Genomic DNA, 14,500 nt, shown 5'->3' on the forward strand with positions numbered 1-14,500 from the left:
CAAACAACAACAATTGGTCGAGCACCAATCCCTGAGGCACACCACTAGTCACAGGCCTCCAGTCTGAGAAACAACCTGCCTCCGTCACCCTCTACTTCCTGCCATCAAACCAACTGTGTATCCACTCAGTTATCTCTCCCTGGATCCCATATGATCTAACCTTCCAGACTAGCCTTCCCTGTGGGACCTTGCTAAAGTCCATATAGATAACGTCCACCCCTTGCTCTCATCAAACCTGATGTCCCAACTCTTGTGCTCAGTGACCTAACCAATGAAGACCAGCATGCCAAATGCCTCCTTCAGCACCCTGTCCACCTGTGTCGCTACTGTCAGAGGACTATGTACTTGTACCTCTCGGTCTCTCTCTTCTACAATATTCTCCAGAGTCCTGCCATTTACTGTGCAAGTTTAACTTATCAAAAGGTATCACTTCACACTTTCATCATTTCATAAATTCCATCTGCCAGTCCTTGGTCCAAATTGTAATCTTAGATAACCACCTTCACCGTCCACTGTACTAAATTTTGGTGTCATCTGCAAACTTACCAATCGTGCCAACTACATGCTCATCCACTGTGTCCATTTGGGTGGTTAGTAAGTTTGCAGATGACACTATAATAGAAGTATAGTAGACAGTGAAGAAGGATATTAAAAATTACAGGGAATCTTGATCGGCTTGGTAAGTGGGCCTAGGAATGGCAAATCGCGTTCAATTCAGATAAGTGCGAGGTGTTACATTTTTGGGAAGTCAAACCAAGGTAGGACTTTCACAGTGAATGAAAGGGCCCTGGGGAATGTTGTAGAACACAGGGACCTGGGAGTACAAGTACATTAGAAGGATGTGAAGACCTTAAGGAGGGGGAAAAGATAATTACTGGAATGATTCTGATTGTGTAATGGAGTCAGAAACAGGCCCCTTGACCCACCAAGCTCATGCCACCACCAAGCACTTAATTACACTAATCCTACACTGCTCCCATGTTATTCTCCCCAGATTCCATCAATTCTCCTCAAATTCTACCACCCACCTGCACGCTTAGAGCAAATTATAGTGTCCAATTAACATACCAACACACACATCTTTGGGACATGGGAGGAAACCGGAGTACCCAGAGGAAACCCATGTGGTCACAGTGAGAACATGCATACGCCACACAGACAGCACTGGGGGGTCAGGATTGAATCCGGGTCGCTGGATCAATGAGGGAGTGGCTCTATTAGCTATGCCACTGTGCCACTCCAGGCATGAGAAACCAGTTCTGCGGAGAGATTGGTGACACTGGGGTTGTTCTCTTTGGAACAGTGGAGGTTGCAAGGGGTTCTAGTAAGGGTATCTAAAATCATGAAGTGTAGAGGCAGCATAGTTAGAGAGGAACTCTTCCTTCAACAGACAGGTTATGAACCTGAGGATGCAGAACACAGCTAATTGGAGAAAAAGAGCCAAGTTTCCTTATGCAGTGAGTGGTCAAGGTCTGGAATGCACTTCCAGTACTTAGGGCAGTGGGGGCATGTTCAATGGTGTCATTGGAAAGGAAACTAGACAAACCCTTGAAAAGACAATATCAGTCAGGCTCTGGGGAGAGGTGGGGGAGTGGGATTTGCTGCATTGCTCTTGCATAGAGTTGGTATGGACTTGAAGCCATTCTGTGATTCTATGTAACACTTGTACCAGGCCTTGCACAGCTGCTCGTCAATTGTTGCCAGCTGGACCACAACTGATACTAAAAAAAAGCAACCTTCACCTCCACCTTCAGCACAAATCACAGCTCCATTCTTTAGTCTGCTAAGCACAACAAACTCACTTTCAACTCATTCTCCAGATAATTAATGCACCTGTTAAATCGCATTGATACAAGCTGAGGCATAATGACACTCTCCATACTTCCAGCTTACACTGGCTCGCTGATAAAAGCTTGACACGTTATCATCCTACAAACACAAATCATGTCAAGATTCAACACATCTTGAGGTAGAGAGTTATAGACTGTACATCATGGGGAGAGTCATAGAGAAATGCAGCATGGTAACAGGCTCCTTTGGTTCATTGATTCGACATTGACCATCAATCACCCAGTACTACACTAATCCTGCACTAACCCTTTCTATTCTTGCTACATTCCCATCAACTCCTCCCCAGTTTCCACCACTCGCTTGCATACTCAGGGTAATTTACAGTGGCCAATTAACCTACCGACCTGCAGGTTTTTGGGATGTTGGAGGAAAATGAAGCACGCAGGGAAAACTCACGCGGTCATAGGGAGAACATGCAACCTCCACACAGACCGCACTGGAGGTCAGGAATGAACCTGAGTCACTGGAGCTGTGAGGCAGCAGCTTAACTAGCTGTGCCACTGTGCCGCCAGCTGCCTCACTGTGCTTCCACTGTACTGAGATGTGCAGAGAGGGAAAAACACATTCCTGTTTCTAGCCGCCTTCAGACAAAACTTGCTCTTGAACCAGTTGTGGTTCCTAGTTTAAACTGGAGGTGACCAATCAATGCAGGCAAAGGATTGGTTACAATGTAGGAAACGGAGTGGGATCATGACTATACAATTAATTCAACAGGGTGTGAACACTGGTGATCTGTAATGTGGTGTTGGCTTTTCACAATATTTATAAACAAAATAAATGGTGAGCTGTATATGCAAGTTTACTGAATGCACCAAACTAACAATAAGTAGTATGTATGGGAACAGAAGATTGCAGAGGGGAATTGGTAGATTAAGTGAGTGGCTAAAACTGTGCTGGATGTTGGGTAAGTATGAAGTCAACCAATTTGCACTTAAGAATGATAAACTGGGTTTATTTTCTAAATGGTAAGTTGTGAAATGTGAATGAACAGAGAAATATATGGATCCAAGTCAGAAACATCTCATAGAAACATGGAAATAAAAAGCTAGAATGGCTAATGAAATGTCCGCCTTTATCTAAAGTGGGGTGGGGTACAAAAGATGTGTGCTATGTTGCAGTTGTATGAAGGAATGATAAGACTCCAGTTAGAGCCATGTATGAGCCCAAAACCCTGTTTCTTAGGTAGGATATTTTGATATCCAGAATAACGTTCTCTTGTTCCTATGTTACAGAATTATTAAGGCTGTCCGTCTCTTTGGTTCTTCTTTGTGGAGAAGTGCACTGATTATCCCCTGGCACTTCTATCTATCTATCTATATCTATATATATATATGTATATATATATGTATATATATATATATATATATATATATATATAGATATATATATTTATATAGTGGATAAATCGAGTTTAGAATTGTTGGAAGTACACCAAAATGCTCATTATTACTTATAATTGCCCAGTCATTCAACCTCTGCTGCCATCTCCTGCCCTTCCTGTTTGTCTTTGTGGAGCTCCTGTTTACTGTATATTTCCCTTCCATTGCAGTAGGCGTGGCAAACACGGTAGTGTAGCGGTTAGTGTAACGCTTTACAGTGCCAGCAACCCAGGTTCAATTCCGGCCGCTGTCTGTAAGGAGTTTGTACGTTCTCCCCGTGTCTGCGTGGGTTTCCTCCGGGTGCTCCAGCTTCCTCCCACATTCCAAAGACGTACGGGTTAGGAAGTTGTGGGCATGCTATGTTGGCGCCAGAAGCGTGGCGACACTTATGGGCTGCCCCCAGAACACTCTACACAAAAGATGTATTTCACCATGTGTTTTGATGTACATGTGACTAATAAAGATATCTTATCTTAGCTCACATACTTGCCTGCAACATTCTGTGACTTTTTAAAACATTTATAAAAACTACTTCTTCAAAGAAACTTTGATAGTTTCAGTTGGTTTCCTTACTGTTCCCGTTTGGATTGGATCCTGAACTGTGGAGTCATAGAGAGAGTCACAAAGAGATACACCCGAGAAACAGGTCCTTTGACTCATCGAGTCCGCACCGACCACCAACAACCCATTTTACATTAATCCTGCATTATTCCCATTTTTTTATTCTCCCCACATTCTCTTCAATTCCTCCCAGACTCTACCACTCCTGTACACACCAGGGACAAGTTAGAGTGGTCAGTTAACCTGCCAACTGCTTTGGGATGTTGGAGGAAACCGGAGCACCCAGAGGAAACCCACGCAGTTACAGGGAGAACGTGCAAACTCCACCCAGACAGCACCTGAGGTCAGGATTGAACCTGGGCCTCTGGCGCTTTAAGGCAGTGGTTCTATCAGCTGTGCCACTGCTGCTAAAGGCTAGTTGTCATTCTGGATATCACCCTTCATAAATATTGCTGAAGAAGGGATTGATCTTTTACGTGACTGAACAGAGGAATTAGTACAGTGAAAGCAGAGGAGTAAATTGATCTGTGTTGAAAATGGTGTGAGTATTCCATATCGCCAGCATTAGGGAGAACTGGTAAATTAATCTGTGTTGAAAATGGTGTGAGTATTCCATATCGCCAGCATTAGGGAGAACTGGTAAATTAATCTGTGTTGAAAATGGTGTGAGTATTCCATATCGCCAGCATTAGGGAGAACTGGTAAATTGATGGGATAATTAATTGCTAATCAGTTGTTAGTGCTCTCCACTCTTTCTTTGGTATCCATTGACGATTTACTGAATTCCAAAACTGGTGGACAAGGAAACAGTCGTATTGGGTCAACAGTGTTGTAAATATAAGCAGATTTGTAAGCAGAAATCGGTAAATGCCATTTAAGGAAATATGATGATGAAAGCATGGAGAAAATGAATGCAACTAAAGATAAACTGTCAATTCTTCAATTGGTTCTTACGTAGATCCCCAAGTGGTCATTTTTACAATCCCAAAGCCTATTATATTTTTGGTAGGGAATTTGAAGAAAGTAAACTAAATACAGTTGCTTAAAAATTCACCACTGCCATCTCCTTCATTGCCTTTGGATGCAGGTCATCGGGCCCTGGGGTCTATCGGCTTTCAGTCCCACTAATTTCTCCAGTGGTTGCACAATGTGGTTGTCGTGTGGTGCTTTAGAAGAATGTAAGAAACAGGAGCAGGCCTCTTGGCCCCTCAAGCCTGCACTGCCATTCATAAGATCAGGGCTGATCCAATCTTGGCTTCGACACTACTTTCCCACTCTCCCTGCACACCCCTTGACCCCTTGTAATTCAGATGTCCAGCAATGACCATATAGATTGTGGGCCCATTGCTGTAATTGCAATGGAGCCCAGGTCCTTGCCACTGAAGATTGCAAAGGCCTATAGTCCTGATAGTAGTCTGGGGTTGGATCAACACTGTGATGAATAAGAGGCGTGGAGTGGGCTGGAGTTTGGTTACAGGCAGGATCAAGGTTGGAACTTGGGCTGTTCGGAAGAGTTGTGGAGTAATTGGTGGTGATGGGAGGCTGGGTGGTGGACATTGAGTGTGTTGGCCCTGAAGGATAAAAGATAAGTATATCATTTATCTTGGTGGGGTCCCAGCTTGACCTGTGGTATTATAGTCTAATTTCCCCACAAAATACTATGAAATGTGTGATACCTGGACAATGGCATAATTTGATACACGTCTATAAGGAAAATCGCATCAGATATACAAGTGTTACTCACACTAAGACGTGCCTGGATAAATTTTTAGAGTGAAGTGTAACAACATAGAATGGGCCTTATTATGTTTCACTTTGTGATCAGTTGCTTTTCAGTTGCTTGGTGCTGAATGATAATCACGAGGGCATTGACAGAATAGCTAGAGAGAAACTGATGGAACAGTAAAGAACTAAGGGACATAAAATGAAGACGATTGGCAAAAGTACAAAGTGAAATGAAGATGATCTTCTATAAGCAGTGAATGTTTAGAGTCTGGAATAAACTGGCAGAGATGGTAATAAAAGCAAATACAACTCTAAGGGAGAGCAGAAAATATTGAAAACACCCAGCACGTCAGGCAGCATCTGTGGAAGGAGAAACAGATTTGATGTTTGAGGTTGAAGAATCTTTCTGTTTTCATTCTGGATTTCCAGCATCTGCAGTTTTCATAATTTTCACAAATCAAAGGGAGCTGGATAAATATCTGAAAGAATTTGCAGGACTGTTTGGAGAGGGCTGGAAAGCAGGCTAACTGAATTGTCCTTCTAAAGTGTTGATATGGACTCAGTGATCTGAATAGTTTGTTCTGTGATGTAATTCCATTCTTGATTTATATTTTTGTCCAATCAGAAGCAGACATCATTTCGAAAGTGAAGAAGAACAAAGTGTTGAAGGCATTGTTTCTAATACAAAAAGTGATATCATTACATAATAAAGAAGAGGACTATGCCTTGCAAAAAAGTCTTTTTGAGGTAATCTCTGCTCATACACAGAGTTCTTTGTTCATTTCACAGTATTCACAGTACTCTATAACGTTCAGAAAATATGATTCCTCTGTTCCCCCATTAAAGACTTTCTCAACTTATTTTTTAAAATTTATTCATTGATGGAGTGTTGACCATTTGATGTCTTGTATAGTCTGTCATAATTCTACCTGTCTAGGCACCCTTTTACATTCTACCCATTCCAATCTCACCCTCTCTCTCCACTATCAAACCTTTTTATATCCCACCCAATATAATCTCACTTATTTATCATACTCGATACCCTTTAGCACAGTCTAATCTCACTCTGTCCTCGCTCTTCACATCCTTTATTGTCTCATCCAGTCTAATTTTACTCTTTCCTCACTCCCCACACCTTTTAATAGTTTACAGATTTTAACATCCAGTCTAATTTCTTTCCTTGCCCACACTTCTTAATATCTCACCCATTCTGCTCACTCTGAACTCACTGTAATGTCCCACTGTCTTGCTCTCTCTTCACTTCCCACATTCTTTAATGTTCTACCCAGTTTTATTCCTCTCTCTTTGCAATATCCATACTTTTAGTAGCTCATTCAGTCTCATCTTGCATTCCTCTAATTCTCTGCACCTTTTAATATCCCACCTCATCTAATCTCACTCTCTGCTCATTCTCTCCACCCTGTGGTATTCTGCCATATCTAAACTCCTCACACTTCTTCCTCCAAGTGTGTGAATCTGTTGATTGTATTCTGTCTGGCGTGCTGCCATCTTCTGGAACTCACTGCTGTCTCCTCATGTTGCTGCTTCTGAGCCTCCTCAACCAACCTTCTGCCACGTCTGGGAGTCTGATTCCCTTATACCACCATCTCCAGCCTCTGGAACTCCATTCCTCCTGCTGCTGCTGAAAGGAAAGGCTTGTTGGGTGCAGGGGAGCCAATTGATATCCCACAATCATGCAACATCAGACGAGGGCTGGATTTTTGTCAAGTAAATTACCTTAGACTTCTGCAAATGACCAGTTTGTTGGCAGGCGCCTGCATCACAGGTACGAGTCAACAGTGGATCATAGTCCCCACGTTTTCAGGGGTTATCAGATTTAGTTCTGAGAGAATCGACCAATAAGCAGTGGAAGTTGTTCCTAACTGTTGAGATCAAAACTGTGGGATCCAAATTACTGCAGTCAATGTAATTTACAAATAGACTGAAAGTTCAGACAGTCAGATTCACTCCAACCTAGGGGATAGTCCTAACAGGAGATACAACATTTGGCAGGCATTTGGTGAAAATAATCAATTCAGAGATGTCGGTAGTGAACTGTAGTCCTTTTATTGAACCATGGGACTGACCAGAAAAGTATTTTCTCCTGGCCCTGTGAATTTCTTAAGTTCCTAAAACTCAGCTTGGGAGGGAAGTTTTATATTTTCAAAAAAACATTTTTTAACTTAGTTCAATGCACAAAATAAGTGTATTATTCTTTAATATTTATGTCATTTTTATTGTCCTTACTTTGAACTTCAATTAATAATTAACCTTACTTTGAACTTCAATTAATGAATGTTTGTGGGAGGTAAAGTGCTGGATGAAAACGCTGTGCAAATATGAATTACATTGCTTGACCTTCTGTTTCCACATTGACAGATTCTGCTGTTAATAGAGTGTTGGCTGGCTCTCAGAGCATTCCCATTTGCCAGTAATTATCCCTATAAGCTAATCTCCCCACCTTCCCTTCAAGTCTGCCCCCTCAGATTCTACTACTCACCCTAGAGGCAGTTTACAGCGGTCTTTGGAATGTGGGAGGAAACCGTAACACCTGGAGAAAACCCACAGGGTCACAGGGGAAGTGTGCAAACTCCACACAGATAGTACTGAAGGTCCGGATTGAACCCAGGCCACTGGTGTTGTTGAGACTAATACCTGGGATGAGAGAGCTGTCCTATCATGAATGATTTAGGAGGTTGGATCTGTATTCTTTGGAGTTTAGAAGCCTGAGGGGTGTTCTTACTGAAACATGTAAGATCCTAAGGGATGTGACAGGTTAGATGTTGAGATGTTTCCACTCGTGGGACAGTCTCTAATAAGGGGATATAGTTACAAGGTAAGGGGGGAGTGTGGTCATCTAAAACCAGGGTGCATAGAAATTTCTTCTTGTAGAGGGTGGTGACTCTCTGGAATTCTATATATCGGGTTGTGGAGGCTGGATCAATGGAGATATTTATAAAGGAGTTGGATAAAATTATGAAAGATCGGGGAATTTTTTAAAAATTTATTTGCAGCGTGGTAACAGGCCCTTCCGGCCCAACGAGTCCGCGCCGCCCATTTTAAACACAAATTGACCTACCCATACATCTTTTAGAATGTGGGAGGAAACCGGGCCACCCGGAGGAAACTCACGCAGACACGGGGAGAACGTACAAACTCCTTACAGGCAGCGACGGGAATCGAACCCCGATCGCTGGCGCTGTAATAGCGTCGCGCTAACCGCTACACTACGTGAATTGAGGGCTATAGGGGACTAGCACAGAGTCCTGGGGCAGATCAGCATGATCACGTTGGATTGAGGGGCCAGTTTACTACTACTACCATTTTGAAACAAAAATGGAAAATGTTGGATTAACTCATCAAGTCAGGCTGCATCTATGGAAGTAGAAACAGCCAACGTATCGGGTCCTTCGTCAGAATTTGGAAGGAGAGTGCTGCAGGTAGGTTTTTAGTAGGATGGAAAGTGGGGAGATGTGAGTAGAACAAAGGGAATGTTGGTGAGTCAACATAGCTTAAAGGAGACACTTATCAGTACATTAAACTGCCAGATCTGTGTAGTGAATTGTTAGTGATCAGGTGGTGGGACTTGCATAAGAATATAAGAAATAGGAGCAGGAATAGGCCATCTGGCCCGTCGAGCCTGTTCCGCCATTCGATGAGATCATGGCTGATCTACCCGTGGACTCAGCTCCATCTACCTGCCTTTTCCCCATAACCCTTAATTCCCCTACGATGCAAAAATCTATCGAACTGTGTCTTAAATATATTTAATGAGGTGGCCTCTATTGCTTCCCTGGGCAGAGAATTCCACAGATTCACTACTCTCTGGGAAAAGCAGTTCCTCCACATCTCTGTCCTAAATCTGTTCGCCCAAATCTTGAGGCTATGTCCCTTAGTTCAAGTCTCACCTACCAGTGGAAACAACCTTCCTGCCTCTATCTTATCTATCCCTTCCATAATTTTTTATGCTTCTACAAGATCCCCTCTCATTCTTCTGAATTACAGCGAGTTAGAGTTAAGTCCAAAAGACTACAACGTGCCTAAATGGAAGATGAGGTATTGTTCTTCGAGCTTGAATTGGGTCTCACTGTAACATTGCAGGAGGCCCCAGACAGAGATCAGAATGGATGGTGAACTAAAATGGAAGGCGATGGGAAGCTCGGGATTATTCCTGTGGACTGAACACAGGTGCTTCACAAAGTGATCACCCAGTCTGCATGTGGTTTCTCCAATGTAGAAGAGGCCAGGTTGCGAGTCCCAGGTGACTCGGTCTCTTATCATAGGCTAACCCCCTCATCTCCGGAATCAACCTGCTCTGCACTGCCTCCAAAGCCAGTATATCTTTCCTCAAGCAAGGAGGCCAGAACTGCATGCGGGACTCCAGGTGTGGCCTCACCAGAACCCTGTACAGTTGCAGCATAACCTCCCTGCTCCTAAACTCAATCCCTCTCATAATGAAGGCCAACATTCCATTTGCCTTCTTGATAACCTGTTGCGCCGACAAACCAACTTTGCCTGGCAGGATAGACTGATGCGTGTAGCATAAGGAAAAAACAGAAAATGCTGGGGGAAAACTCAGAATGTCTGGCAGCATTTGTGGAAAGTGAAACAGTTAATGTTTCAGATGAGGGACCCTTCACCAGACCTGAGAAAGAGAGAAATAAGTTAGTCTGGGTAGCAGCACAGTGTGGATGGAATGAGTGAATATGTGGCAGATGAGACAAGGTACCAGCGTTATGTAATTTGTGGCTGATGTGGCTCTGGCATACTGTTCAGCAGGATAGATTACACACAGCGAGGAAAAGAAAGAGAGCATGGCAGGTGGAAACGGCTCTGATCTAGTCAGGAAGAAAGAACATGTTATCTAAAGTTAGAGTAAGTCCAGAAGACTACAACGTGCCTAAACGGAAGATGAGGTATTGTTCTTCGAGCTTGAATTGGGTCTCACTGTAACATTGCAGGAGGCCACGTTGTGAACACCGAATGCACTACACTAGATTGGAAGAAGTGCGAGCGAATTGCTGCCTCACCTGGAAAGACTGTCCCTGGATGGTGGGAAGGGAAGAGGTGAAGGGACAAGTGCTTCGCCTCTGGTTGCGCAGGAAAGTGCCACATGATGGGGAGTGGTAGACAGGGACGGAAGTGAGGACCAGGCTGTTGTGAAGGGACGGACCCTTGCGAAATGTTGAAAGGGAAGGTGAGGGGAATGTGTGCCTGGTGGTGGAATCTTGTTGGCGCTGGTGGACATTGGGAACACGATGCGTTGAATGTGGAGGCCAGTGGGATGGAAGGTAAATACCGGGAGAGCTCTGTTCTTGTTCTGTCTGAGGGGAGAAAAAGTGAGAGCAGAGGTGCAGGAAATAAATGAGACGTGGTCAAGGGTTCTGTCCATTATGGTAGAGAGGAAGCTGTGGTTAAGGAATAAGGACAACATTTCAGAGGCACCTGTGCAGAATTGGAGCAAATACGACAGAGACAGAGGAATTCAGAGAATGGAATGGAGTCCTTACAGTGGGAGGAAGTATAATCAATGTAGTTGTGGGAATCTGTGGGCTTCTAGTGGATGTCGGTAGTTAGCCTATCCCTTGAGATGGAGGTGGAAAGTTCCAGAAAGAGAAGGGAAGAGTCAGGAATGGACCATGTGGTGGTGAGAGCAGGGTGGAGACTGGCTGCAAAAATGAAAAGATTTTTGAGTTCTGCATAAGTGCAAGAAGCAGTACTAATGCAGTCCTCGCATACAGGAGAAAGTTCAGGGAGTGGGCTCGAGTAGAACTGAAACTAAGACTGTTCCGCATAATCCCACAAAAAGGCAGGCATGGCTTGGAAATATACAAGTGCCCACACTTACATCTTTGATCTGGCAGTTGATTCTATTTTCTTGTCTTCTGTTTTGTTTTATTCTATGAAAATTAGATTTTTCCACAATCAATTGCAAGAAACTTGTATGTAAGAAAATATGCTTATTAAGTGTGACAGTGATGGGGTTGTAATGACATAGTTTGTTAATTTTTTAAAACGAATTTTCCAAGATGTGGGTGCGAATAACGCCATCATTTCCATAATGAATTGAAGTATGAATAGCAAAAGTAGTAATACAACAGGAGTTTCCTCATGGTGTTCCCAACTACTCCACCACAGCTTTATTGAAAGCTTGGGGAAAGCTCTTCATGTGCACAAACAGAGCCCTTGCAAAAATACAGCTTTCTGCCAGTGGGCATTCATATACTGCTGCTTCACTACTGACTATATATTAATTTAAGGGCATAATTTAAATATAGATGTCTAAAAATCATGAGAAATTGTATGACAAAATGATGATCCTGTTAGTCATAATTGTTCATAATTGGCTAAGTTTTAAAATGATTTCTTAAAGTGATAAATCTTAAAGGAAAGCATATCCTTTTGTAGGAAATTGTGACTCTTCTAAAGAAAGCAGAAGCTGAGGAGAAGAAACTATATTTGTTAAATACACAAAAGGATTCTTCTGATAACAAGAAGCTTGATGTTGTACCAGCCCCCATCTTGGTGTCCAGAACACACAATTCTATGATATTCAAGCCAGCTCCTTTTGCTTCATCTGAAAAGGTTGACACATATTTAAAGCATTCTTTTAGATTGTGTTGTGATTATATTTATTATTGTATAAAAGCATATCACGATGTTCATAGTCAAAATAAATAATTTTATAACATTTTTATTTTCATTCTGGACTGGTTGGTTCAAAAATGATAAAATGGCGAAAAGAAACCTATAATCTGGATATTCATAATTTTCTTCATACCAGTTTTCACCGAGGATATAGTGCGCAAACTTTAGTTATTTTAAATCCAATTCATTACACCTGCAGAAACGAATTAAAACAGTTACGGAATAGGATCGATTGCAGCACTCTAGAATCCTTGATGCTTTGGTATGTTTCACTGTTGCATAAAAGCTAGAGTCGCTGATTAGGAAAATTGACTGGTGCAGTTGGCACCAAAACTTTGCAATTGCAGACTAGTTATCTTAACATTGATAGTGGAAAAATGTTCTGTGGAAGCTATAAACTGATCTGGGGTACTTGCAGCTGTTGTCAACATGATTTTAGGAGTGATAGGAATATCTCAAAAACCTGCTCAAATCTTAAACATTTTGAATAGGTGAAATTAAGTCAATATGTTTTGATTATGTTTTTACAAAATACTTGACAAATATTCTGCACAAGACAAGTGGTGAGTTCAAGGCGTGGAGATAAATTGTTCCACTGGTGGAAAGGCATCCAATGGTGTTCCACAAATTTCTGCTCCGTGAATGCTGCTGTTGGTATATTTCTGTTGATGTGGAGCAGGGTATCCAGTATAACACTGTTCATCAAAAATTGTATGAACAAGTCGTGAATAGGAAGAAACTGGAATATCTTCATCAAGACTTGTAACAGTTACAGGTAAGTATGGTGGATAATATTGTAAAGTACAATAATGTTAACATGTGATGGACATCGAAGGATAAGGTAGTAAAGTTCTCATTTTATATAAAATGCTACTGGTGAACTGTTGGTAAATTCATTTCAGATTGTACATACGAAGGGAATAGAACTTTCCCTTTGGTTGCCAGCACATGGATGCAAGACTTTTGGCTGTTGATTGTCGATACCTCCCAATCACTCAGTTACTGGAAGGAAATTGTATCTTACTCACGGCTTACTCTCCGACCCAGCTGTGGATTGTCAGCAAACTTGTATAAGATCCTAAATCATACTTTGGATTGCAAAGCAGTAATCCTTGCAGCAATCCATTAATTACACCCTGACATTATGAAAATAATCTGTTTCCTTTTGCTCTTGTCCTGTTAACTTCACCAGTACTTTAATTTACTGATATTAATTCACTCTCGTTAGACTTTTGATTCCTTTCATATTCAGTATGTTCTTGGAGCTTCTACCAAGATCATATTTTGAACATGTTTCCCCAGAGGATTGTTCAACCATCAGATTAATGATGACCCTGTCTCACTACATTGTGCTAAATTTAAAATAATATTTCTGCAGTTGGTTCTTTCACAGACTCATCAGTGATTTAATCTTCTGGAGGAGGTCAGCGGGTCGAGCAGCATCTGTGGGAGGAATTTTCCTGCACGCTGAGTTCCTCCGGCAGATTGTTTGTTGCTCCAGATTCCAGCATCTGCAGTCTCTTGTGTCTCAAGTGATATAATCTTGCTTTTTCAGTCTTCCCCACACAGTCATCTGAAGGTACTTGCCACTTGGGAGAATACAAGAGTAAAGGGGAAATGGAGACATGGTTTTTCTCTTTGCTGCCCTCTGTTTTCAGTCAGGATGATTGTTAGGTGTCATTGCCTTGGGTCGGGACACTTTCTGCTTCTTGCAGGATTGAAGGCTTTGTGCCAGTTCCTTGTTTGGATAATTGACTGGAGGTCTGAGATCATTTCCTGTGATTTCTTGGTCTTGCTTTTACTGTTGCACCATTTTCTTCTTGGGTGCTTCTTGTACTTTATGTGAGGCATCCCACTTTATTGTCGATACAGGAGAGGTCCACAGTTTTTAGATGCTGCGTTTATTTGTGTCCATCTTCAGATATCTTTTCAATTGTACTTAATGCTTACGGTTTGATTCTTTTTATAAATTTTGCATGACAAATATCTATTGTTTACATGACATTTGATTTTAAAATTGCAATTACTTTTCTAACCTTTCAGGTCCAACATTTGAGTTTAGTCTTTAGGTGGTCCTTTTAGGTAATGCGAGGTGATGTAATGTTTATCTGCAGGATCACCCACTACTATAATATATTTGCTATATTTATCATTTATAATACACCACATTAGCACTTGAATTTTGTGGAGAAATATCCACATTTCCATGAGGAATTGCCAGTATTTCTCAATGTAACTGTTTGGAACTTTGCCATTTCCATGTGAATGTATAAATCTCGAAGTTCCAACAGTCTTCCTATTCTCTGCACTGCTCGTGGAGAAGATTGTGAAAGTGG

The 14,500-nt window shown here is 42.0% G+C and overlaps 1 protein-coding gene across 1 annotated transcript in view; it reads left to right on the forward strand.

Annotated features, from left to right (window-relative positions):
* Window positions 1-10,698: 10,698 nt before the first annotated feature.
* cfap54 (cilia and flagella associated protein 54) overlaps window positions 10,699-14,500 on the forward strand; it is a 47,961-nt gene continuing 44,159 nt past the window's right edge. Inside the window, exons 1-2 of the mRNA XM_052034176.1 lie at window positions 10,699-10,713; window positions 11,925-12,101. Of these exons, the coding sequence (XP_051890136.1) occupies window positions 10,699-10,713; window positions 11,925-12,101 (192 nt within the window). The remainder of the gene's footprint in view (window positions 10,714-11,924; window positions 12,102-14,500) is intronic.

The sequence above is a fragment of the Pristis pectinata genome, chromosome 19 (assembly GCF_009764475.1).
Source record: "Pristis pectinata isolate sPriPec2 chromosome 19, sPriPec2.1.pri, whole genome shotgun sequence".
Classification (NCBI taxonomy): Eukaryota; Metazoa; Chordata; class Chondrichthyes; order Rhinopristiformes; family Pristidae; genus Pristis; species Pristis pectinata.